Source organism: Mixophyes fleayi, chromosome 9 (assembly GCF_038048845.1).
Source record: "Mixophyes fleayi isolate aMixFle1 chromosome 9, aMixFle1.hap1, whole genome shotgun sequence".
NCBI classification, from domain to species: Eukaryota; Metazoa; Chordata; class Amphibia; order Anura; family Limnodynastidae; genus Mixophyes; species Mixophyes fleayi.
The window spans coordinates 93,237,895-93,262,509 of NC_134410.1; the positions used below are offsets into that span (position 1 = coordinate 93,237,895).

The window sequence follows — 24,615 nt, forward strand, 5'->3', positions numbered from 1 at the left end:
ACATCCTTTATGACTGCTGTCACCTTTGCTGTAACTTTTATTCGGTATATTTAACAGACTGAAATTACCTTCAAGTCTTAAAATAATCCAAAGAGATTTTTTGGGAAATCACATGTTAAGAATAAGCTTAAGCAATATCTAAAGGATACAACATTGTATTGAATTATATAGCAGTATAGTTATTGCTTCTGATCTCTCCAGTGTGGGCGAGGAGTGATATAAATATTGTATCCTTTACATATAACTGAAGCTTATTTTTAACCTTGTGATTTCCCCCCATAGAAAAGCTAACCCCTAAGATCCCTGCAAAAACTCTGTGCATGGCGAGCTTTTAAGGAATGAGTTGACTTCGCAGGACTTCACTACTTTCTGCAACTCTGTCGATTATGTCTTCCACATCAAGACTCATGAGAATGTCTTTTTCTGTAGCCATCAGCATAAAAGAATCCAAATGGTCCTGGGATACAGTATTCCTCAGTCCATTCTTGATAAACCTCAAGGTGGAGAAGCTTCTCTCACAAGCAACTTGTGTGAATGATAGAGTCAGTATGAATTTGTAGGCCAGGCCAATCACATTATATGCATCTGCTAATAAATTGTATCGCCGTAGAATTTGATAGCAACAAATGGCACAGTTCTTACATGTCATAGTAACATAGTTGATGAGGTTGAAAAAAGACACCAGTCCATCAAGTTCAACCTATTTTGGATCTCCTGCGATCCTGCACTTATATTTGAAATTAATCCAGAGTAGGCAACCTCCCATCTGTTTCAATTTTGAAAATCCCCCCAGACTCAATATTGCAATCCAATTTTTACCCTATATCCACTACTATCCTTTATTTTAAATTAACGGTCGTATCCCTGGATACACCTTTCCGCTAAAAATTTGTCTAACCCTTTCTTAAACATATCTATTGAATCTGCCATCACAACCTTCCCTGGCAATGAATTCCATATTTTGACTGCCCTTACTGTAAAGAACCCCTTCCTTTGCTTGTTGTGAAATTTCCTCTCCTCTAACCTTAGGGGATGACCACGTGTCCTGTGTATGGTCCTTGGGATAAAAAGTTCCCATGAAAGCTCTCCGTATTGACCCCTAATGTATCTGTACATAGTAATCATATCTCCCCTTAGGCACCTCTTTTCTAAAGTAAACATGCCTAAACTGGCTAACCTTTCCTCATAACTTAATGACTCCATACCCTTTATCAATTTTGTCGCCCTTCTCTGAACCCTTTCTAGTTCCAAATTATCTTTTTTATAGAGTGGTGCCCAGAACTGTACTGCATATTCAAGATGAGGTCTTACCAACGATTTATACAGTGGCAAAATTACACTGTCTTCCCTTGCATCTATGCCCCTTTTTATGCATGCCAATACTTTGTTTGCCCTTGCAGCTGCTGCTTGACATTGAGCACTATTTCTAAGTCTACTGTCTACAAACACTCCCAAATCCTTTTCCATTATAGATTCTCCTAAATTAATTCCATTTAATTTATAGATTGCGTTCTTGTTTTTGACCCTGAATGCATAACCTTACATTTATCTGTGTTAAACCTCATATTCCATTTGGCCGCCCAATCCTCCAGTTTATTTAAGTCCCTCTGTAGAGAAGCTACATCTTGCTCTGATTTTATTACCTTACAGAGTTTAGTGTCATCTGCAGAAATAGAAACTTTACTCTCTAAACCATCACCAAGGTCATTAATAAATATATTAAAAAGGAGTGGTCCCAGCACGGAACCTTGAGGTACTCCACTTAAGACTTTTGACCAATTAGAAAATGTTCCATTTATCACAACTCTCTGTTCCCTATTCTCTAACCAGTTTTCGATCCAAGTACAAATTTTGATTCCTAGACCCAGTTCCCTTATTTTGTATATTAGGTTATGTTTAGATTGGAGACGTTTAGATTTATCCATTAATTTATCAAGATCCCTTGATACTAGATCTCTGTATGTTCTAACTTGTGGGCATATTGACAGGTCAGGAGAAAATATAAATTTCTTCCTAAGTTGTGAGCTTACGGTATTGATGTCCTGTGGTGGACATGCAACAGGATTGGTATCCAATTCCTGTAAAATCTGTAAGGCCTGTCTGTTCTCCTCAGTTTCTAGACCAAATACTTGTGCAGTAGCATCATTCAATCCTGCATTAAATCTCTCTTTATTACTGAAGAATTTTTTAAGAAGAAGTTTCCTTATAAATAGCGTGAGATCTTTTTCCCATTCAAATCTGTTGAACGTTTTAGTTGGAGAAAACGTTAATCCCTTACTCAAAACTTGAATATGTGAAGCATAAAGTTGTCTATCTGACAAATTTATGATTCTCAAAGTATCCTCACTTATCTCTGTCGTCTGTTGTTCCTCCGAAACGTTTGGGGACCTTCTAGTCCTTCCATCTGCTTCCTTTTTTGTCTTTGGATTTTGCCCCTCCCCCTTCGTATCGGTTTGTTTGTACAGGACCTCCTCCTTCTATATCCCTTAAGCCTCGTCCTAAAAAATCTCTAGATTGTAGAATATGATCTCTATTTCTAGGAGAGGTTTCAGATATCTCACCCTCAGATGATTCTATTTCCAAGGTGCTGAAGGAAGCAGTGGGTCTCTTGAATTTACAAGAATCCCATTTGAATATTTTATTTTGGGCATAATCATTTTTATCACGTATAAATTTTGTACGTTTTTTTCTCCATAATAAATTTATCATATTCATCTAGATCTTCCTTAATTTTATCATAAGCTTTCCTAAAACAATCTAATCCTTCAAACTTCTTCAATTTCTCTCCAAGTTTGGCTAAATCCCTGGTATATTGTTCCAACAGTAGGTTGTCATGTCTCAACAATATATTAATTAAATCAGTAGAACATTTTGTCAAAACAGATTCCCATTCATTTTTTAGATCCATTGTGGCCAATTCAAAGGCGGATACAATCTCGGTCTCAGACCTCTGGGGATCATCTTTTGTTTGATGTAATTATTGAACATTGTTTTATTCCAATGTACTTTGGTTTGTTTAAACATTAGATTTTTTAATTCCATTAAATAATCAGACCAACCTCTGTTATCATTTCCTTACAGGGAATTGCCATCAAGGAAGTCTATTTCAGTATCTCTTAACCATTTCTCCTGTCTGAGATTCAATTCTTGATTAATACTGAACGATGCCATTGCAAATAATTTGAAATTAAAAATGTGTATAGTCAGAGGGGGATATAATAATCCAACAATATTCTGCCTGTGCTAGTGGATAAAGATAGTGATAAAACACTATAATTGGCTAATTTCAAAGAAAAGTACCACTGCACTAGGTATCACTATACCAGTTTCATAATATCTATAGATTCTAAGGTTGATAAATGTATTTTTACTAAGCCACTTCTCTCCAGGAAAAACATCAGGGATAGAATTATATTCTGCAAAAGATACAGGGATTGGACTGCTGAGGACTGGTGTAAAGTCATTTTCTCTGATGGATCCGCTTTCATATTGTTTGGGGCATCTGGAAAAATGCTTGTCCGGAAAAGGAAAAGTGAGTGCTACCATCAGTCTGTGTCATGCCAACAGTAAAGCATCCTGAGACCATTCATGTGCGGGGTTGCTTCTCAGCCAAGGGAGTAGGCTCACTCACAATTTTGCCTAAGAACACAGCCATGAATAAAGAATGGTACCAAATCATCTTCCAACAGCAACTTCTCCCAACCATCCAAGAACAGTTTGGTGATGAACAATGCCTTTTCCAGCATGATGGAGCACCTTGCCATAAGGGAAAAGTGATAACTAAGTGGCTCGGGGATCAAAACATCAAAATTTTGGGTCCATGGCCTTAATCCCATTGAGAACTTGTGGTTAATCCTCAAGAGGTGGGTGGACAAAACCCCCCCACAAATTCTGACAATTACTAGCATTGATTAGGCAAGAATGGGTGGCCAGTCAATCAGTATGTGGCCCAGAAGTTGATTGACAGCATGCCAGGGCGAATTGCAGAGGTCTTCAAAAAGAAGGGTCAACACTGCAAATATTGACTCTTTGCATAAACTTAATGTAATTGTCAATAAGAGCCTTTGACACTTATGAAATGCTTGTAATTTTACTTCAGTATACCATAGCAACATCTAACAAAAATATCTAAAAACACTGAAGCAGCAAACTTTGTGAAAACCAATACTTGTGACATTCTCAAAACTTTTGGCCATGACTGTACATTATGCCCTTGGCCTATCATCATGTCTTAAATGTCTACTGATATAGCTGTCCGTCGAATGACCTTTCTTCTTACTGTAGCTTCACTATCAATGATGGATGCCCCCTAATATTCAAAATTTATTGTGTGCGTAGTCTTTACAAAAATAGATTTGTTGGACTTTAAAGAGATAAATAGAAGGAGGGTCATGATTGTGTTGAAGTAAAGCAGAATCTGAAGTACCACCTTATGCCCATGTACTTTAGCATTTTGTGTTCCCTACCACCAGACGGGGCACAAAAAAGGGTGTTGTTTGAGTGTGAACAGAAACATCCCCCAAAAAACAGATTTTATTTTAAATTGAAGCCTGAGGCATGGTACTTCAAATCACCCAGTGCAGTGCAAAAACTCTGCTGGGGACTTGAGCGTTGGAAAGGGAAATTTCTCGGCATCGCCGAAGGGCCAAAAGGCCCCTTAGGGAGACTAAGGTCATTACCCCGCCCCATTAGCCAAGGCTAGGGGTCACCCATTTACATCCCTGACTCCCATAAAGGCCTACCCGCACCCCGACAAAATCTGTGAAATGAAAAACAAATAAGTGACGATGACAAACAAGAGGTGTAATACATAAATAAATAAATAAGTCTCAAGTGGTTATGCCCCCAACCTAATGGCTATTGTGAAAAATTCTCCCATCCAGTTAAAATGCTAGGGCAAAACGGAAGATTGTGCGTGAATTAAAGTGGTATAACATGCTAGATGCCAATAAAAATCACATGTCATGGTGCAGCAGCTGTGAATTATGACACCCCCTGGATTGCCACTCTGGGGACATATTAGTCCCGTGCTTTCAACACCGCATCATGGCTCCTGGCCAGAGGACCAAGCACAGCTATGCCACTATTGCACTTGATGTTATCTAAAATGCTGAGAACCTAAGTGTTAAACACTGATATTTTTTACATTTCTTTCTTTAAAATTCAAAGTGTTTCAAAACGTGGCAAATTGAGTACAGTAACAAGCAGCCTAGCATCAGCTAGAAGCTACTTATCTAAATATCTACTGATGCCTCTGTCACATTAGTAGTCTAATGAATACTGCTACTACTGTCACTTTACTATGTATGATGGATTTCCTCTACCATTAAAAATATATTGTGTGCATAGTGTTTCATTTTTTTTTAAACATTGACATTTTAATCTCAAATTGGACATTAGTTACAAAGCATGAAGAACTTTCTCACTGAACTCTGCAAATAATCTGATATTAACAACCCTTCAGAAAAAAATATAGGATGTAGATATACATGGTAATTGGCAAATATATATGAGTATCATTCTTTGATTAACAAAGGCAGCATTACTGCATATATTACTATTCAGAAAGATCTATTTTACTAGTAACATAAGTAACCACTTAAGTAAAACAAGGTATTTGAAAGCTCCGCTCTTGGCTTCTGATGAATCCTCTGCCCAACAAAAAGTGCGTAGTCTTTGAACATTTTTATTATGGGTGCAGCCCACCTTTGTCTATTTACTTTTCTAAATGTCTATTATATACTACTGTCCATCCAATAACCCGTTTGTTGCTGTAGCTTCACTGTCTATGATGGATTCCCTGTAACGGTCAATATGTATTGTGTGTGTAGTCTATGAACATTTTTATCATGGGTGCAGTCCACTTCCATCTATTTATTTGTTTAAATGTCTACTGATTCCACTGTTCTACTTACTACTATTATGTGTCAGACTCAGGAATGTCAATTTCAGCATTCAGCAACCGCATGTAAATATTTTATGCACACTGCTGTGACACTAAGGATTGTATCTTTTATTAAACTGCCATGTATTTTTGCCATTACTCTATCACTAATTTTAGCCAACCAGCTTGCTGCAGACTTTGTCCAACATTGGTGAAAATTTGGACAGTTGTGAAGAGAACATTAGAAAATAGACAGTAATGAATGTTAATGCTATAAATAGTAATATAGGAGCATAAAACAGCTTTTAGATATTTTTCACAATTTTTTAATTAAATCCATATCCAAATATATGTATTAGATTTTAGGAATGGTGCTCCAAATCACAAAAAAACTCCAAAAATCTAAAAAAACAAAAAAATCCAGAAATCTCCAGTCATAAATATTACAGATTTTATCCCAAACTAATATTCTTTTTTATTGCCCATTATAAACTGTGCATTTCAATAACATAACATAAATGAATACATTTTGTGCTGCAAACATGCATGTAAAAATTCTGTTGCAAAAATTTGTGTGTATTTAGAAAGTAACATTACCCAATGTGTACCCTATGAGCTAATGTAATTAATTTTCACAGACACAAGAGAGAAAACTTGAAAAATGTGAAAATTGCATTTCCCTTATAAAAATATAATTAAATACAAACACCCCACCTCTGTCATTTACCACTTTACAAATTAAATGGAAAACTTCTTTCCAGCCATAGTCCAACTGGAAATGACATATAAGTAATCTAAATAGAATTAAATATAGCTACAACACAAAAGTAGCCTGATGCAGCAATTTGCTCTATAGTTGAACTTCCAAAAACTTGTCCATTCAATGCATTTTATTTATTATTTATTTATATAGTGCCATCATATTACTCAGTGCACACTGCTGTACAGAGAATATTTGTCATTCACATCAGCCTCATCTGAGCTTACAGTCTAAATTCCTTAACACACACACAATGTGCTTTTCTATTCACTATGGCTAAAGATCCAGGAGAACAAAACACAGATAGTTAATAAACTAAGCAAACTGAGGGCTGAGTTGCGGGAGGTTAGGATTCACATAGGATGGATTCTTGAAGATAAGGAAACTAAGCTAAGCAGATAAGAAGATGAAATAAAACACAGGAAAATGTTAAGTTGTACCTTGCAAAGGCACACTTCATGCATGGCATTGGACATTGGGCTAACTAGGCCTACTGAAAGTAATACAATTGCATATAAGAAATGGCAAAATACACATTTTCAGTGTGAGAAATCTAGATTTTGTAAACAAAACACAAACAAATATTTCAGTAAAGGAATATAAAGCTTCTCACCCGGATATAGGTTTACTATATTGACGGGATGATCTTTGTGGCTCCGTTGTGTAACAATGTTTCCATGAAACTGAACAGTAAGTACGTGTTTTCTTCCAATACTTAGTAGATGCCATCGTATTTTTTGCTTCACTGCTAGAACTAGTCCAGGCAGTGTATCACTGATGTGACCATTAATTACTACAATGTCAAGATACAAGGGGGAAAAAAAGAAAATAATTTAGTCTTACATTTTATAATCTGAAACTATAAACATTACAACAATAAAGTTCAAAAGCAATAAATGAGCAAAATTCACAGACTTAAGGTAAAATTGTACATTGCTTCTTAAGATATGTTAAAATAGGAAGGATATTAAAGGTACGAGTCTCTGTACCAGAGATAACAACAAGGCTACCACACAAGGGTTCCAGTCAGGGGCGGATTGGCAATAGGTCTAACAGGGACTTTTCTTTGAAATAATGTGACAGGAGGTATAAAACCCCCACTATAAAATCCCGAAATTTACGGTATTTAATAGCGGGTGACACTAATTAATGACACTATTAAGCCCCGCCCCAGCCATTCAATGCCATGAATTTTCGGTGAATCCGGGAGGTTTGCCTACTGGTCCGGGAGGACCCCCGAAATTAGGGAGCTTCCCGGGAAATCCCAGAGAGTAGGCAAATATGTTGTAAACTGGTGGCCTAATGTAAGTAAATAGAGCAGAGAGTGTCCAAAAAAATGCTACTGTGCCACCATGATCTAACAAAGAGAAAAGTAGCCTGGTGCCCAAGTAGTAGTCATGTGGTTGGATCACCAAACAGCCTCTCGGGTGCCAGAATAAAGGCCTAATTAATGGTTCAGACCGTTCTAGGCAAGTATACTCATGTCACCATCATTCTCTTTCCTAATAGCTTATTCTAAAGAGACCATATTTGTTTCAAGATATAATGATTGTTCAAGCAAGATAAGAAAAATTATCAATCTTAATCATAATATCTTATGTTTTGATCCTCTATTGAACCCTGATCTGGAATTAAAAGTAAAAGTTATTTTCAAGAAACCAAAAAATCTTGGCAAATCTTTAGCCCCTAGTCAGTACTGAAGAAAACTGAATACTGTTCATAGTAGCAAAAGCTAAAAAAAACTGACTTACACAGACAGTAAAGGTGTTAGGTTGTTTTAAGTGTGGAGGCAAGAAATTTATCACTTGTACTTTTTATACAGTATCAAGACTTTTGTTACTAAAAGAAAATTTTCCATTCAGTCCTTAATTAATTGTAATACTAGTTATGTAATTTATATGTTCGTGTCCTTTTGGGACCCAATATATTGGATGTACCACAAGGAAACTGAGTCTGTTTTTTGGAACATAGACAAAATATTATCTTAAAAAAAATCTAATCACAGTGTACCACATCATTTTCCTGAGAAACGTGACAATGATAGCAGAGATTTAAAATGATAGGGCTTGAAACTATTAAGCCTACAGATAGCGGAGGTGATAGATACACAAAACTGTGCCTAAGGGAATCTTTTTGGATTTGTCAATTAAATACATTACAACCAGATGGTTTAAAGGAACACTTGGATTTTGATTTTGGGTAAATAATCTATTGGAGCTGCCATGTTGTTTATTCTGTTATATTAATATGTCTACTGAAAATATATATATAGAATCAGAAATTTTTAGAGAAGTTTCTTAAAATGTTAATCATATACTAAATTATAATGATGAAAGTAAAAAAATAAAATAAATTAATGAATTATTAATAATATATATATATATATATATATATATATATTTATTAAAAATCTTCAACAGGAACAGCACACAAAAAACTATTGTTCCTGTGAAGATCCCTCCCCTATCTTTCCTATGGTCACTATGGCAAAGTGACTGCCTTTGCGATAGAGACTGAAGGGGAGAGCAGTAAGATGTGATTAGGGATCCGAAGATCCCTCTACCATAATGCTCTCCCCATAGAGCAGACCTGTAAACTTACACATACGGTAATGTACGCCAGTCTGAGCTGGTGTGCATTACCGAATGTGTAATTGTCTGTTCAGAACTTGTTAAATTGCAGTACAGAACAGTCCCAATAGACATCTATGGGAACTGCTCTGTATTTCAAAACAAAATGCAAAGCAGCAGATATCTATGATATCTGCTACGATGCACTGTTCATAAATTTGAACAATAGCTAGATTTGTGGTTGATCCCCTAAAGATCTGTTTTTTGAAATTTTAGATGGTAAAAAGGATTAATAAATAGGCCCCACAGACTACTACATAGGATCTCCTTTTAGGGGATCTCCATCAGTAATTACTTAAAAGAGAATTGAATAGACCATTTTCCTTAGGGGTAGTTTAGCTCCTTATGGCCTGAACGACCACAATAATTACATGGTGTTTCTTAATTAGAGTTACATCAATTAATATTTGAAGGATTTATCCATTAATATCAGATATACAATGGGTTAGGCCAAGTGATAGTGTCACGAAAGCCGGATAGTTTGAATGTTCTTAATCTCTGCTTGAGTGACAGCTACCCTCAGAGATGTGCAGAGTTTAATGGAGGAGAGGTATTCACCAGGGATGCCCGCAAGGGAATATGGTCTTAGCTGCTCTCAACCGCAGGTCGCGGTCCTCTAGGGGGCGCAGAGCAGATAATACAGAGAGCCACAAAGTAACTATAAGGCAGAATGAAATGTAGCCTCAGGTGTATGGAATTCTGGAACAGGACGGATGCTGTGCGATGATCAGCAGTATAGCCACGAATATCGATAATAGGATAGGGTGAGCAGGTAGTACAGTCATAGGTCTAAACAGCGGAATAAGCTGAACAGATATAGCTGTGAAGCGATGCACTGCAGTGAGCAGAAGCACTGAGATCCACACAGGTGATATAACTCTGGAACAGGACGGATGATGAAAGATACACTGCAATGAGGTCACAGGTCTTGACTGTGGAATAAGCTGAACGGGTAATGCTGTAAAGCAATGAACTGCGGAGAGCAAAAGCCCCGAGATCCACACAGATGTCATAAATCTGGAACAGGACCAATGATGAGCGATGCTGCAGCCGATGAAGGAATGGCCTAACTCGCGTAGACAGGAACAAAGGTAAGTATGAGCACTTTTGTAGATTTATATATATATATATATATATATATATAATATATTCATTAAGGACTTGTAACCCAGGTAAATAAGGAGTATATTATTTTAAAAGAAAATCAAGAGTCAATAAAAAGGTCAGTTGGATCATCACAAGCTTGATATGGAACCGTACAGCCAGCTATTTTATTTCAGAAACATCCTTTAAGCCTAATAAAGAACTGACAGCTGTGAAGATGCCTTATCAAAATTGGAAATGTTAATGGTAAACAAACTTATTTGTGGTTCTGAGTAAAACTGATGAGATGAACAGGAGGGTGGAAAACAAATCTGACCCATTCTCCAATTGATATCTGGATTATAGAAGGACATCATGGAAATTCCAAGACTACAGGGCAACAAGTCAAAGTTAAATTGGAACTATATGTATTAATAACTCTGGAAATTGTAGGGAACTGTTGCATCACAGACTCAAACAACATTGTGTTATGCAGTTCTAATTGCTATCCAATAACGATTGTCGATTGCCGATGTGTGGTTCCAAAGCACAGAGTAATTTAATAGCCAAAAGTAGCAGAATAACAAATCAGAATAAAATAAGTACAGCCGTTACTTATTGCGACCTGGATCCAGTGTACAGGCATTCAGATCTGAAGGCTGTGGTCAAGAAGACTGTCCACTAAGTCCGGAGCCCCTGCTTATATACAGTCAGTGAATACAGTAAAACAATGCAGATGATGTGGCTAGCTTCCATTGGTCCAGGCTTCAGGAAGGTCCAGTGTACTGCAGGTCATAGGCCAGTTCAAACCAAAATATCCAAAGGTGGGGGTCAGCTCTCCAGGGGATGCACTCCGATTTTCCCGCCAAGAATCCAGCTTAAACTAGTCTATTTACATTATACAGGCAGCATATTTTTAAACATTTATTCCCTAACATCGTTAACTAGAGTATGCAATGTGCGATTCCTTCAGTGAATGAACTGAACAACTGCGGATGAATAGGGGATTAAAATGATATTAAGCATGACATATTTCCTGCAACCTAAACCCTTGATTTCACTAACATGTATATAACCTATAATCTTAAACATGAATACTACTACATTTAGACATAAGTAACTATGTGTTGCAACTACAATTAATGTGCACTAATTACAAATGTGTATGTTCGTGTGAATGTGTATAAAAGTGTAAAACCTGTTATTGCCACGTGTTGCGGCTGGATACGCTTCTCCACGCCGTAGCATGCTCTACGCATAATTTTAGACAAAGACAACCAAGTTTGTTCAATATTAATTGAAATGACTTTATCCAATTCGCTGACTTTGATAATTGAGTGTTTGTCATGGACCAATTATCTTTGATTCTACCAGTATGTGATATAGATTATTATTAATTATTATTATTATTATTATTAGTATTATTATTATTATAGATTTGTAAGGCAGTATGGAAAACAGGACATACATACAAGGCAGCTAGAATAAATGCAGACATAAAAACATTGAGTGTGGAGGACCCTGCTCATTGAAGAGCTTGCATTGTAAGTGGAAGAGGGCACAGCTCAAACAAGTGGAGCAAATGTGGCTCACAGTGGAGATCGTGACGGTTGTGAGAGTGTATTAGTGTGAATAGTATTATCGGGGGAAAAGGTAAGCTCTATAAAAGAAATGGGTTTTCTGAGGGCTATGGGAAAATCTGATTGGGCACAGTAGTAAATTCCATAAGCGGGTAGCAACACGGGAGAAGTTTCGTAGGCAGAAGTGAGAGGTGGTTACAAGAGATGAGACAAGGAGCAGGCCAGAGGTAGATCTAAGACAGCAGGAAGGAGAGTATTTTGATATGAGATTTGAGATGTATGAAGGGGTGTTGTTGAGTGCTTTGTAGGTAAGGGTGAGTAATTTGAACTTGATTCTGGAAGACACAAGGAACCAGTGGAGGGATTTGCAAAGTGGTGCAGAAGTTGTGGACTGGAGAGAAAGGAAGATCAGACTTGTAGCAGCATTTAGGATGGATTGAAGTGTGGATAGATAGGTGGCAGGAGAATGCAGTAGTCAAGACGGGAGATGATAAGAGAATCGATAAAAGTTTTGGTAGCATGTTGAGTAAGAAAAAGCCATATCATGGCAATGTTTTTAAGGTGCAGTTGACAGGACTGGGAGAGGGTCTGGATGTGAGTAATAAAGCAGAGGGTGGAGTCAAGTGTGACACCAAGGCAGCAGGCTTGGGAGACTGAGGAAATTGTGGTGTTATTGACAGTGAGGAAGATGGGAGGGAAGGTGGTGATTCTGGCAGGAGGGAAGATAATAAGCTCTGTATTGGATATTCAGAGCTTTAGGTAGCGTTGGGACATCCCTGTGGAGATAGAGGAAAGACAGTTAGTTACATGAGATAGTACAAAAGGGGAGAAGTAAGGGGAAGAAATATTAGATGTGGGGGCTATCAGAGTAGAGGTGGTGCTGGAGTTTGAATGAGCAAATGAGTGTCTCAATTGAAGAGATATACATTGAAAAAAAGCAAAAGGACCAAGAACAGAGCCTTGGGGGACTCCAACAGATAGTGGGAGTGGAGGGGAGGATGTGCCAGAGTTAGAGACATTAAAGGAGCTGTTCAGTAGGTAGGAAGTGAATCAGGAAAGAGCTGTGTCACAAAGGCCAATGGAGTGAAGGTTGTGTAGAAGAAGAGGATGATCAACAGTGTAAAAAGCATCAGAGAGGTCCAGGAGAATGAGTATGGAGAAATGACTTTGCAGTAAGTAGATCATTGATCACTTTAATGAGAGGCGATTCAGTGGAGTGTTGAGTTGGAGCAGAAAGTCGAGAATGGAGTGAGAGGAGTGAAAGTGTGACAGGCATTTGTACACTAATTGCTTAAGTAGTTTGAAGGCAAAGGAGAGGAAAGAAATAGAGCGGTATTTGGAGAGAGAGGATGGATCAAGAGATGTTTTTTTTTTTAGAATTGGTGAGATGAGCGCATGTTTAAAGGAGGATGGAAATGTGCCAGTGGAAAGAGACAAATTGAAGAGGTGAGCTAGAGGTGGGGGTACAGTAGAGCAGAGGGAGCGGAGAAGTTGGGAGGAAATAGGGTCAAGGGGACAGGTTGTAGGGTGAAATGATGAGATGAGTGTAGAGACTTTAGTTACTGGACAGAATGAATTAAAAGTGGATTGGGGAGTGCAGGTGAAGGTGGGTTGAGTTTGTGGAATTTTGCATGAGTAAATATCTTGTTGAATGGTATTTTATTTTAAAGTAGTTGGCAAAATCATGGGCTGTGAGGGAGGAGGAGAATGAGGTGCAGGTGGGCAGAGAATTGCGTTTAAAGTGACAAACAGGTGACAAAGGTTAGAAGACTGGGTAAATATTAGAGATTTGAAGAATGCTTGGCAATTGAAAGTGAAGTGCTGTAAGATTAAAGGATGAATTTACACTGCAGGAAATTGGGATGGGAATGAGATTTCCTCCAGTGGCACTCTGCAGTGCGGGAGCACTTTTGTAGGTAGTGGATCTGTTTGGTGTGCCATGGTTGGGGTTTTGATTGTCGGAAACTGTGGTAGCTGAGCTGCATCGTCTGGGTTGAAGCAATGCTTTGTTATAGAAAGAGGTGGCCTGATTATGGCAGGACAATGTAGGCATAGGAGAAAATAGTTGTTTTAGTGAAAATGAGAAGTGGATTGAGTTAACAGTACTTAGATGTCATTGTGTACATTTGGATTTGGCTGCAGGGGCGAGGGAATGAGGTAAAGTGAGGCTGAAGGAAAGGAGGCTGTAGTCGGAGAGTGGGAATGCTAAATTGGTGAAACTAGAGATGGAGCAGTAGCGGGAGAAGACAAGGTCAAGGGAGTGCCCGTCACAGTGGGTGCGAGATGAGGTTCACTGGGAGAGAGCAAATTAAGAAGTAAGCGAAAGAAACTTAGGGCTAGATTTACTGAGCTGCGGGTTTGAAAAAGTAGGGATGTTGCCTATAGCAACCAATCAGATTCTAGCTATCATTTTGTAGAATGTACTAAGTAAATGAAAGCTAGAATCTGATTGGTTGCTATAGGCAACATCCCCACTTTTTCAAACCCGCAGTTTAGTAAATCTAGCCCTTAGTGGTAGAAGAGACAGTGGGATTATCAATGCAAATGTTGAAATCACCTAGTATGAGAGTAGGTAGGTCAAAGGATAGGAAATAAGTGAGCCAGGCCGCAAAGTTATCAAGAAATTGAGAAACTGGCCTTGGGCGCTATAAATGACAGCAACACAAAGGTGGATAGGATAAAATAGACACATAGTGTGGACTTTAAAGGAAGAGATTGAGAGTAAGGTTTCAGAGGGTATGACTTGGAAGGTGCAACTTAGAGAAAGTAGAATTTCTACTCCACCACCTTGTCTGTTTCCGGGTCTGAGGTATGGCTGAGGGAGAGTCCTACATTGGAGAGTGCTGCAGGGGATGTAGTGTCAGAGGAGGTGAGCCAAGTTTCTGTAATGGCAAGGAAGTTGAGGGATTTATAAATGAATAGATCATGAAATTTATTACAAACAGATCTGGCATTCCATAGTGCACAAGAGAAGGGAAGAGAGGGTAATGGAGACATGTGGATAAGGTTAGCGGGATTGCAAGTACGGGGTGGATGAAATGGTTTGGGATGGAGCAAGGAGCATGAGCATAGAGTGGGGATTTTATGGGGTCCAGGGTTAGGTGAGATGTCACCAGCGTCCATGAGAAGAAGGGTGAGGAAGATAACTTACGAGGAGGATTTGTGGGTGTGAGGTTTAATACTGTTTATGTAGGCTGGTGAGTGTGGTGGGTGCAGGAGACAAAACAGTTCATGTGTGCAGACTAGTGAGGAGGGAAATATTGAAAGGGAAATCATAGTAGGGGAGGGAGAGGTTGAATGATGTAGAAATAAGAGAAGTGTGGTAACAGTGAGTAAGAGAGAGTGTAAATTGAGTAGGTGCATGATGGATAAATGTGAGAGATGTGAATGAATGTGTTTTAGCTGGGGTAGTTTATGAGTTAGTGGAAAGGAACAATTGATCCAAATTGTGCAGGGCAATTGAAGGGTTGAAGGATACTTTACCGCCTCCAGCCTGGGTGGAATAGTTAATCATTTCTGTAGCTCTAAGTATAATAGAACAGACCTTAAGGGCGCTTCACTAAGGTGTGCAGCCGTGTACCCACCCCAGAGCTTCCACCAAAAACTCAAAAATAAATACACAGTACACACAGATGGGTACGTACACTGGCGCTACCGTCTTAGACTCACAGGGAACCTCTGAAAGAAGGACTGTATCACCTCAGTCCTCTCGTCATGCGAGGTACATAATACAAGAAAAAACAAAGAAGAAACAAAAAAACATGGCATAATAACGTAGGACACTCAATAAAAGTCCACCACCACTATGGGGTATAAGGTAATCCTCCAAAATGGGTGATGTCAATGAAAACTTCCAGTAAGCACCCGTGGTATATTCTTCAATTCTCTCCCCCTTAGGGTATATGCTTACATAACAGAAGATCAATATGCGCCTGTAGGGTTGTGCTCTGCTCCCTTAACAGTGTTGCAGTGTATGTTTTCTTTCACTCAACTCCAACATGTAGATATAAAAAGAAGAGAAAGCAACCACAATAGTGCATTATCACAAAGCACATTTATTATCCATAAAAACAATCTGAATGATTGGAGTCAATAGTGTGGACCCGTACCAAGTGTAAAGCATAAAAGTGCATGCGTATAAATATTCACTGCTGCAGCTCAGTTCCAATATAAACAGCACTGTCACCTGTACACACGATAACCGGGTCACCAGCCGCCAACGCGTTTCAACCCACAGTCCAGGGTCTTTTTCAAGGCATGACTCTTACAATCCAAATCCCAGTTTAAATACTCTTCATTCCCCGTTGATCACGCAGAGGCGCTGACGGAGTGTTCACAGCGTGACTCACTCAATGACCACGCCCCCCTTCCAAAACGAGGTCTGGTTGAGAATAACTTTATGCATCCCAGACATCTGAACATCACACTGTTCATACGGAGATCACAACGTCTGTCTGTTCTTTTTTCAGACTGAGATCTAATACATGAGATCTCCTTCAACAGCGGGCATCATAGCATATTAAAAAAAACGATGTCACAGATATGAGGGGATAAAAATAAACAAAGTATTAAAATCATACTATTAAAAAATATACTATTAAAAAATACATCTGCACATAAATAACAATATCTACAAAGGGCAATATGAAAACATGTATATGTACAATAGCAACATGGGTCAGAAGATGATGACCTATACATTGCAAAAAAACTAAACCACAAATCGCATCTGATTCGTTCCAAGGAAGTGAGGCTAATCAATGAATTGCAGGGCAGATAGGATGACAATATCAACAATACAATGGATGCAAACGCACTCATGATAAATATACACTGTACAGGAAACTAGCCACAGGACAATTCAACATACGACCTAATCCATGAGACATAGGATGCTATTCATAACTAAAAGGTGTCATGAAGCACCCCCTGGATATGCAAAAAGGATATAAAATCATAGGTCAAATGTGAACCACACACTGTGACACACATGGCAGGTAGGCACATATATATCAGAATGTATAAAAAATGTAAAAAAATTGTAAATAATATATATATAAAAATATATGAAACATGGGTTATAGAAACCATTTGATCTCGAACTCCGCATTTAAACCTGTGGGAGCTAATGCTTGTAAATTGAAAATCCAGCGCATCTCTGCCCTCGCTAAATTCCCAGCCAGATCCCTATTTTTCCATGAGGTCTCTAACAATTGAATGCCCCAAAACTGTTCTATATGACGGGGTTCACATGAATGATACTGTTTAAAATGTTGTGAAACGGAGTGGGTCTCCAAACCTTTTCTGATGTTGTATATATATGTTCCCGCATCCTAATTTTGAGTGGGCGGGTAGTTTTGCCAACATATATCTTGCCACAAGTACACCTTAACAGATATACAACATTTCTCGTGTTACACGTAATGAATTGGTTAATTTTAAATTCATACCCATTGATGTTAAGCTCTGTGGTCTTAGAGATTGGCGATTTACATGTCTGGCAACCTATACATAACTAGGGATGAGCGCACTCGGATTTCTGAAATCCGAGCCCACCCGAACGTTGCGGATCCGAGTCGGATCCGAGACAGATCCGGGTATTGGCGCCAAATTCAAAAGTGAAACTGAGGCTCTGACTCATAATCCCGTTGTCGGATCTCGCGATACTCGGATCCTATAAATTCCCCGCTAGTCGCCGCCATCTTCACTCGGGCATTGATCAGGGTAGAGGGAGGGTGTGTTAGGTGGTCCTCTGTGCTGTTTAGTTCTGTGCTGTTTAGTTCTGTGCTGTTTAGTTCTGTGCTGTTTAGTGCTGTGCTGTTTAGTGCTGTGCTGTTTAGTGCTGTGCTGTGCTGTGCTGTGCTGTGCTGTGCTGTGCTGTGTTCTGCAGTATCAGTCCAGTGGTGCTGTGTGCTGTGCTCTGTCCTTCTGAGGTCAGTGGTGCTGTTGGGTCCTGTGCTGTGTCCTGTTCAGTCCAGTGGTGCTGTGTCCTGTGCTCTGTGCTTCTAAGGGCATAGTTATTTCCCCAATATTCCCCTGTGTTTAAAAAAATAAAAAAAAGTTTTTTTAAAAAATACCAAAAACTACTTTAATATTTTTTAATTACCACAAAATTTTCACAACCAATCCTGCAGTATAAGCCCATTGGTACTGCAATATTACCAAGTTCACACATTCAGCAGTAAAAGTCCAGTGGTACTGCAATATTACAAAGTTTACACATTCTGCAGTATCAGTCCAGTGGTGCTGTGTCCTGTGCTCTGTCCTGCTGAGTTCCGTAGTGCTGCTGGGTCCTGTGCCGTGTCCTGTTCAGTCCAGTGGTGCTGTGTCCTGTGCTCTGTGCTTCTAAGGGCATAGTTATTTCCCCATTATTCCCAAGTTTTTAAAAAATAAAAAAAAAGTAAAAAAAAATAAAAAATTTAAAAAAAAAAAAAAAATATAATAATTATAACCAAATTTGCAAAACCAATCCAGCATTATAAGTCCATTGGTACTGCAATATTACCAAGTTCACACATTCTGCATTATCAGTCCAGTGGTGCTGTGTCCTGTGCTCTGTCCTGCTGAGTTCCGTAGTGCTGCTGGGTCCTGTGCCGTGTCCTGTTCAGTCCAGTGGTGCTGTGTCCTGTGCTCTGTGCTTCTAAGGGCATAGTTATTTCCCCACTATTCCCAAGTTTTTTAAAAATAAGAAAAAAGTAAAAAAAAATAAAAAATTTAAAAAAAAAAAAAATAATAATAATTATAACCAAATTTGCAAAACCAATCCAGCAGTATAAGTCCATTGGTACTGCAATATTACCAAGTTCACACATTCTGCAGTATCTTGTGCTACATATAATGGAGACCAAAAATTTGGAGGATAAAGTAGGGAAAGATCAAGACCCACTTCCTCCTAATGCTGAAGCTGCTGCCACTAGTCATGACATAGACGATGAAATGCCATCAACGTCGTCTTCCAAGCCCGATGCCCAATCTCGTAGTACCGGGCATGTAAAATCCAAAAAGCCCAAGTTAAGAAAAAGTAGCAAAAAGAGAAACTTAAAATCATCTGAGGAGAAACGTAAAGTTGCCAATATGCCATTTACGACACGGAGTGGCAAGGAACGGCTTAGGCCCTGGCCCGTGTTCATGACTAGTGGTTCAGCTTCACCCACGGATCTTAGCCCTCCTCCTCCTCCCCCCCCCTACAAAAAATTGAAGAGAGTTATGCTGTCAGCAACAAAACAGCAAACAACTCTGCCTTCTAAAGAGAAATTATCACAAATCCCCAAGGCGAGTCCAAGGGTGTTGGTGGTTGTCAAGCCTGACCTTCCCATCACTGTACGGGAAGAGGTGGCTCGGGAGGAGGCTATTGATGATGTAGCTGGCGCTGTGGAGGAACTTGATGATGAGGATGGTGATGTGGTTATTGTAAATGAGGCACCAGGGGGGGAAACAGCTGATGTCCATGGGATGAAAAAGCCCATCGTCATGCCTGGTCAGAAGACCAAAAAATGCACCTCTTCGGTCTGGAGTTATTTTTATCCAAATCCAGACAACCAATGTATGGCAATATGTAGCTTATGTAAAGCTCAAATAAGCAGGGGTAAGGATCTTGCCCACCTAGGAACATCCTCCCTTATACGTCACCTGAATAACCTTCATAGTTCAGTGGTTAGTTCAGGAACTGGGGCTAGGACCCTCATCGGTACAGGGACACCTAAATCCCGTGGTCCAGTTGGATACACACCAGCAACACCCTCCTCGTCAACTTCCTCCACAATCTCCATCAGATTCAGTCCTGCAGCCCAAGTCAGCAGCCAGACTGAGTCCTCCTCAATACGGGATTCATCCGAGGAATCCTGCAGCGGTACGCCTACTACTGCCACTGCTGCTGTTGCTGCTGTTAGTCGGTCATCTTCCCAGAGGGGAAGTCGTAAGACCGCTAAGTCTTTCACCAAACAATTGACCGTCCAACAGTCGTTTGCCATGACCACCAAATACGATAGTAGTCACCCTATTGCAAAGCGTATAACTGCGGCTGTAACTGCAATGTTGGTGTTAGACGTGCGCCCGGTGTCCGCCATCAGTGGAGTGGGATTTAGAGGGTTGATGGAGGTATTGTGTCCCCGGTACCAAATCCCCTCGAGATTCCACTTCACTAGGCAGGCGATACCAAAAATGTACAGAGAAGTACGATCAAGTGTCCTCAGTGCTCTTAAAAATGCGGTTGTACCCACTGTCCACTTAACCACGGACATGTGGACAAGTGGTTCTGGGCAAACGAAGGACTATATGACTGTGACAGCCCACTGGGTAGATGCATCCCCTTCCGCAGCAACAGCAACAGCTGCATCAGTAGCAGCATCTACAAAATGGCTGCTCATGCAAAGGCAGGCAACATTGTGCATTACAGGCTTTAATAAGAGGCACAACGCTGACAACATATTAGAGAAAATGAGGGAAATTATCTCCCAGTGGCTTACCCCACTTAGACTCTCATGGGGATTTGTGGTGTCAGACAATGCCAGTAACATTGTGCGGGCATTAAATATGGGCAATTTCCAGCACGTCCCATGTTTTGCCCACACCATTAATTTGGTAGTGCAGCATTACCTCAAGAGTGACAGGGGTGTGCAGGAGATGCTTGCGGTGGCCCGCAAAATTGCTGGACACTTTCGGCATTCAGCCAGTGCCTACCGCAGACTAGAGGCACATCAAAAAAGCTTGAACCTGCCCTGCCATCACCTCAAACAAGAGGTTGTGACGCGCTGGAACTCCACCCTCTATATGCTGCAGAGGATGGAGGAGCAGCAAAAGGCCATTCAGGCCTACACAGCCACCTACGACATAGGCAAAGGAGTGGGGATGCGCCTGAGTCAAGCGCAGTGGAGACTGATTTCCGTGTTGTGCAAGGTTCTGCAGCCATTTGAACTTGCCACACGAGAAGTCAGTTCCGACACTGCCAGCTTGAGTCAGGTCATTCCCCTGATCAGGCTGTTGCAGAAGCAGCTGGAGAAAGTGAGGGAGGAGCTGGTAAGCCATTGCGATTACAGCAAGCATGTAGCTCTTGTGGATGTAGCCCTTCGTACGCTTTGCCAGGATCCGAGGGTGGTCACTCTTTTAAAGTCAGAGGAATACATTCTGGCCACCGTGCTCGATCCTCGGTTTAAAGCGTATGTTGTGTCTCTGTTTCCGGCGGACACAAGTCTACAGCGGTGCAAAGACCTGCTGGTCAGGAGATTGTCCTCTGAAGAGGATCGTGACATGCCAACAGCTCCACCCTCATTTTCTTCCACATCTATGGCTGCGAGGAAAAAGCTCAGTTTTCCCAAAAGAGGCACTGGCGGGGATGCTGATAACATCTGGTCCGGACTGAAGGACCTGCCAACCATTGCAGACATGTCTACTCTCGCTGCATTGGATGCTGTGACAATAGAAAAAATTGTGGATGATTACTTTGCTGACACCATCCAAGTAGACATGTCAGACAGTCCATATTGTTACTGGCAGGAAAAAAAGGCAGTTTGGAAGCCCCTGTACAAACTGGCTCTATTTTACCTGAGTTGTCCCCCCTCCAGTGTGTACTCGGAAAGAGTTTTTAGTGCAGCGGGGAACCTGGTCAGTGAGCGGCGAAGGAGGTTGCTTCCTCACAACGTTGAAAAAATGATGTTTATAAAAATGAATAATCAATTCCTCAATGAAGTACAGCACTGCCCTCCAGATACTACAGAGGGACCTGTGGTTGTGGAGTCCAGCGGGGACGAATTGATAATGTGTGATGAGGAGGAAGTAGACACTGTAGGGGGAGAGGAATCAGAGGTTGAGGATGAGGACGACATCTTGCCTCAGTAGAGCCTGTTTAGTCTGTACAGGGAGAGATGAATAGCTTTTTTGGTGTGGGGGCCCAAACAAACCAATCATTTCAGTCAAAGTTGTTTGGTAGGCCCTGTCGCTGAAATGATTGGTTTGTTAAAGTGTGCATGTCCTATTTCAACAACATACCTCTCAACTGCAGCTCATCCCTCCTCTGCGGGGATAATGTCTCCTGTGCTCTGACACGTCACTCTGTGTACTCTCAGCCTCAGGATCTGACACTACAGCTACCATGCCTCTTGTAGCAGCCCTCACTCCAGGGCCTCTTCCATGTGCAGTGTCCCCCTCTCTCTTGGGTTCACTATAGTGGCATGGAGTTCTCCCCCTCATCCAGGGCACACATTCCTTGCCCTGGCTCAGTCACCACGCTCAGACTTCCAGGCAATGCTGGGGGAGCCTGGGAGCTTCCACCCCAGGTCCCCAGCTACAACTCTCCTCTCCTGTGTCTTCTCTCTCTTTCTGACACTTTAAAGATCGTGCCTTTAAATGAAAAAGTCAGTCTTCATTGCACGACTATGTGCAAGTGCAACAGGGACATTTTTTTGGGTTTACAAAGTCAAACAATAACACTTCGACCCTGTCTGTCTGGGGTCTCTCAATGACGAATTGTCTGTAGCATGTTTGGAGGAGGTATTGTGGCCCCGGTATCAAATTGGGTACCGGGGCCACCCCACTATGCAGTCCAGATACTTGTTTGGTGGAATTCCGACACGTGGAGGGTTTTTTAATTATATTGTGGCCTCGGTACCAAATTGTGTACCGGGGCCACCACACTACGCAGTCAAGATACTTGTTTGGTGGAATTCAGACCAGTTGAGGGTTTTATTATTATATTGTGTGGACCACTCTATCTATACCACACTACAACTCTATACCACTCTATTTCCTACTTTAATTCTATTTAATTCTATTTCCTACTTTAATTCTATTACTAATTAATTACCATAAAGAGGAACAAAAAAAACCAATTTTACCAAAAGTATAATATGACTTAGACTTACAAACACTACACTTTAAAGATCGTGCCTTTAAATGAAAAAGTCAGTCTTCATTGCACGACTATGTGCAACAGGGACATTTTTTTGGGTTTACAAAGTCAAACAATAACACTTCGACCCTGTCTGTCTGGGGTCTCTCAATGACGAATTGTCTGTAGCATGTTTGGAGGAGGTATTGTGGCCCCGGTACCAAATTGTGTACCGGGGCCACCACACTACGCAGTCAAGATACTTGTTTGGTGGAATTCAGACCAGTTGAGGGTTTTATTATTATATTGTGTGGACCACTCTATCTATACCACACTACAACTCTATACCACTCTATTTCCTACTTTAATTCTATTTAATTCTATTTCCTACTTTAATTCTATTACTAATTAATTACCATAAAGAGGAACAAAAAAAACCAATTTTACCAAAAGTATAATATGACTTAGACTTACAAACACTACACTTTAAAGATCGTGCCTTTAAATGAAAAAGTCAGTCTTCATTGCACGACTATGTGCAACAGGGACATTTTTTTGGGTTTACAAAGTCAAACAATAACACTTCGACCCTGTCTGTCTGGGGTCTCTCAATGACGAATTGTCTGTAGCATGTTTGGAGGAGGTATTGTGGCCCCGGTATCAAATTGGGTACCGGGGCCACCCCACTATGCAGTCCAGATACTTGTTTGGTGGAATTCCGACACGTGGAGGGTTTTTTAATTATATTGTGGCCTCGGTACCAAATTGTGTACCGGGGCCACCACACTACGCAGTCAAGATAGATAGATGCGTATTGCGTATCATAGATAAAGTACATTCAGTGGTGTGGGGCAAATTGAAAAATATTCCAAATGCACTGACATTATCAAAAACAAGAGGTTGTCACACGCTAAAACTCCAACATGTATATGATGGAGAGGATGGAGGAGCAGCCGTATGTGTAGTGTAATGCAGATCTGTTGAAGGTTTTTTATATATTTTATTGTGGTGCCCAGTGCCCACTCCTCTACGCAGTCCAGATACATTTATTGGTGCGAATCATAAAAGTTCAGGGTTTTTAATATATCTTGTGGTGACCCACTCCTCTACGCAGTCCAGGTACATTTATTGGTGCGAATCATAAAAGTTCAGGGTTTTTAATATATTGTGGTGACCCACTCCTCTACGCAGTCCAGGTACAATTATTGGTGCGAATCATAAAAGTTCAGGGTTTTTAATATATTGTGGTGACCCACTCCTCTACGCAGTCCAGGTACAATTATTGGTGCGAATCATAAAAGTTCAGGGTTTTTAATATATTGTGGTGACCCACTCCTCTATGCAGTCCAGGTACAATTATTGGTGCGAATCATAAAAGTTCAGGGTTTTTAAGATATTGTGGTGACCCACTCCTCTACGCAGTCCAGGTACAATTATTGGTGCGAATCATAAAAGTTCAGGGTTTTTAAGATATTGTGGTGACCCACTCCTCTACGCAGTCCAGGTACAATTATTGGTGCGAATCATAAAAGTTCAGGGTTTTTAAGATATTGTGGTGACCCACTCCTCTACGCAGTCCAGGTACAATTATTGGTGCGAATCATAAAAGTTCAGGGTTTTTAAGATATTGTGGTGACCCACTCCTCTACGCAGTCCAGGTACAATTATTGGTGCGAATCATAAAAGTTCAGGGTTTTTAAGATATTGTGGTGACCCACTCCTCTACGCAGTCCAGGTACATTTATTGGTGCGATTCATAAAAGTTCAGGGTTTTTAATATATATTGTGGTGACCCACTCCTCTACGCAGTCCAGAAAGATACCTTGTTGCAACGTTTTGGACTAATAACTATATTG

General features: G+C 40.3%; 1 protein-coding gene across 3 annotated transcripts in view; it reads right to left on the minus strand.

The window, feature by feature from the left end:
• The window catches only part of F8 (coagulation factor VIII), a 515,303-nt gene that overhangs the window by 92,527 nt on the left and 398,161 nt on the right, over positions 1–24,615 (minus strand). For all 3 annotated transcript variants that reach the window (XM_075184684.1, XM_075184685.1, XM_075184683.1), the window contains one exon: positions 7,258–7,437. In XM_075184684.1, the coding sequence (XP_075040785.1) occupies positions 7,258–7,437 (180 nt within the window). The remainder of the gene's footprint in view (positions 1–7,257; positions 7,438–24,615) is intronic.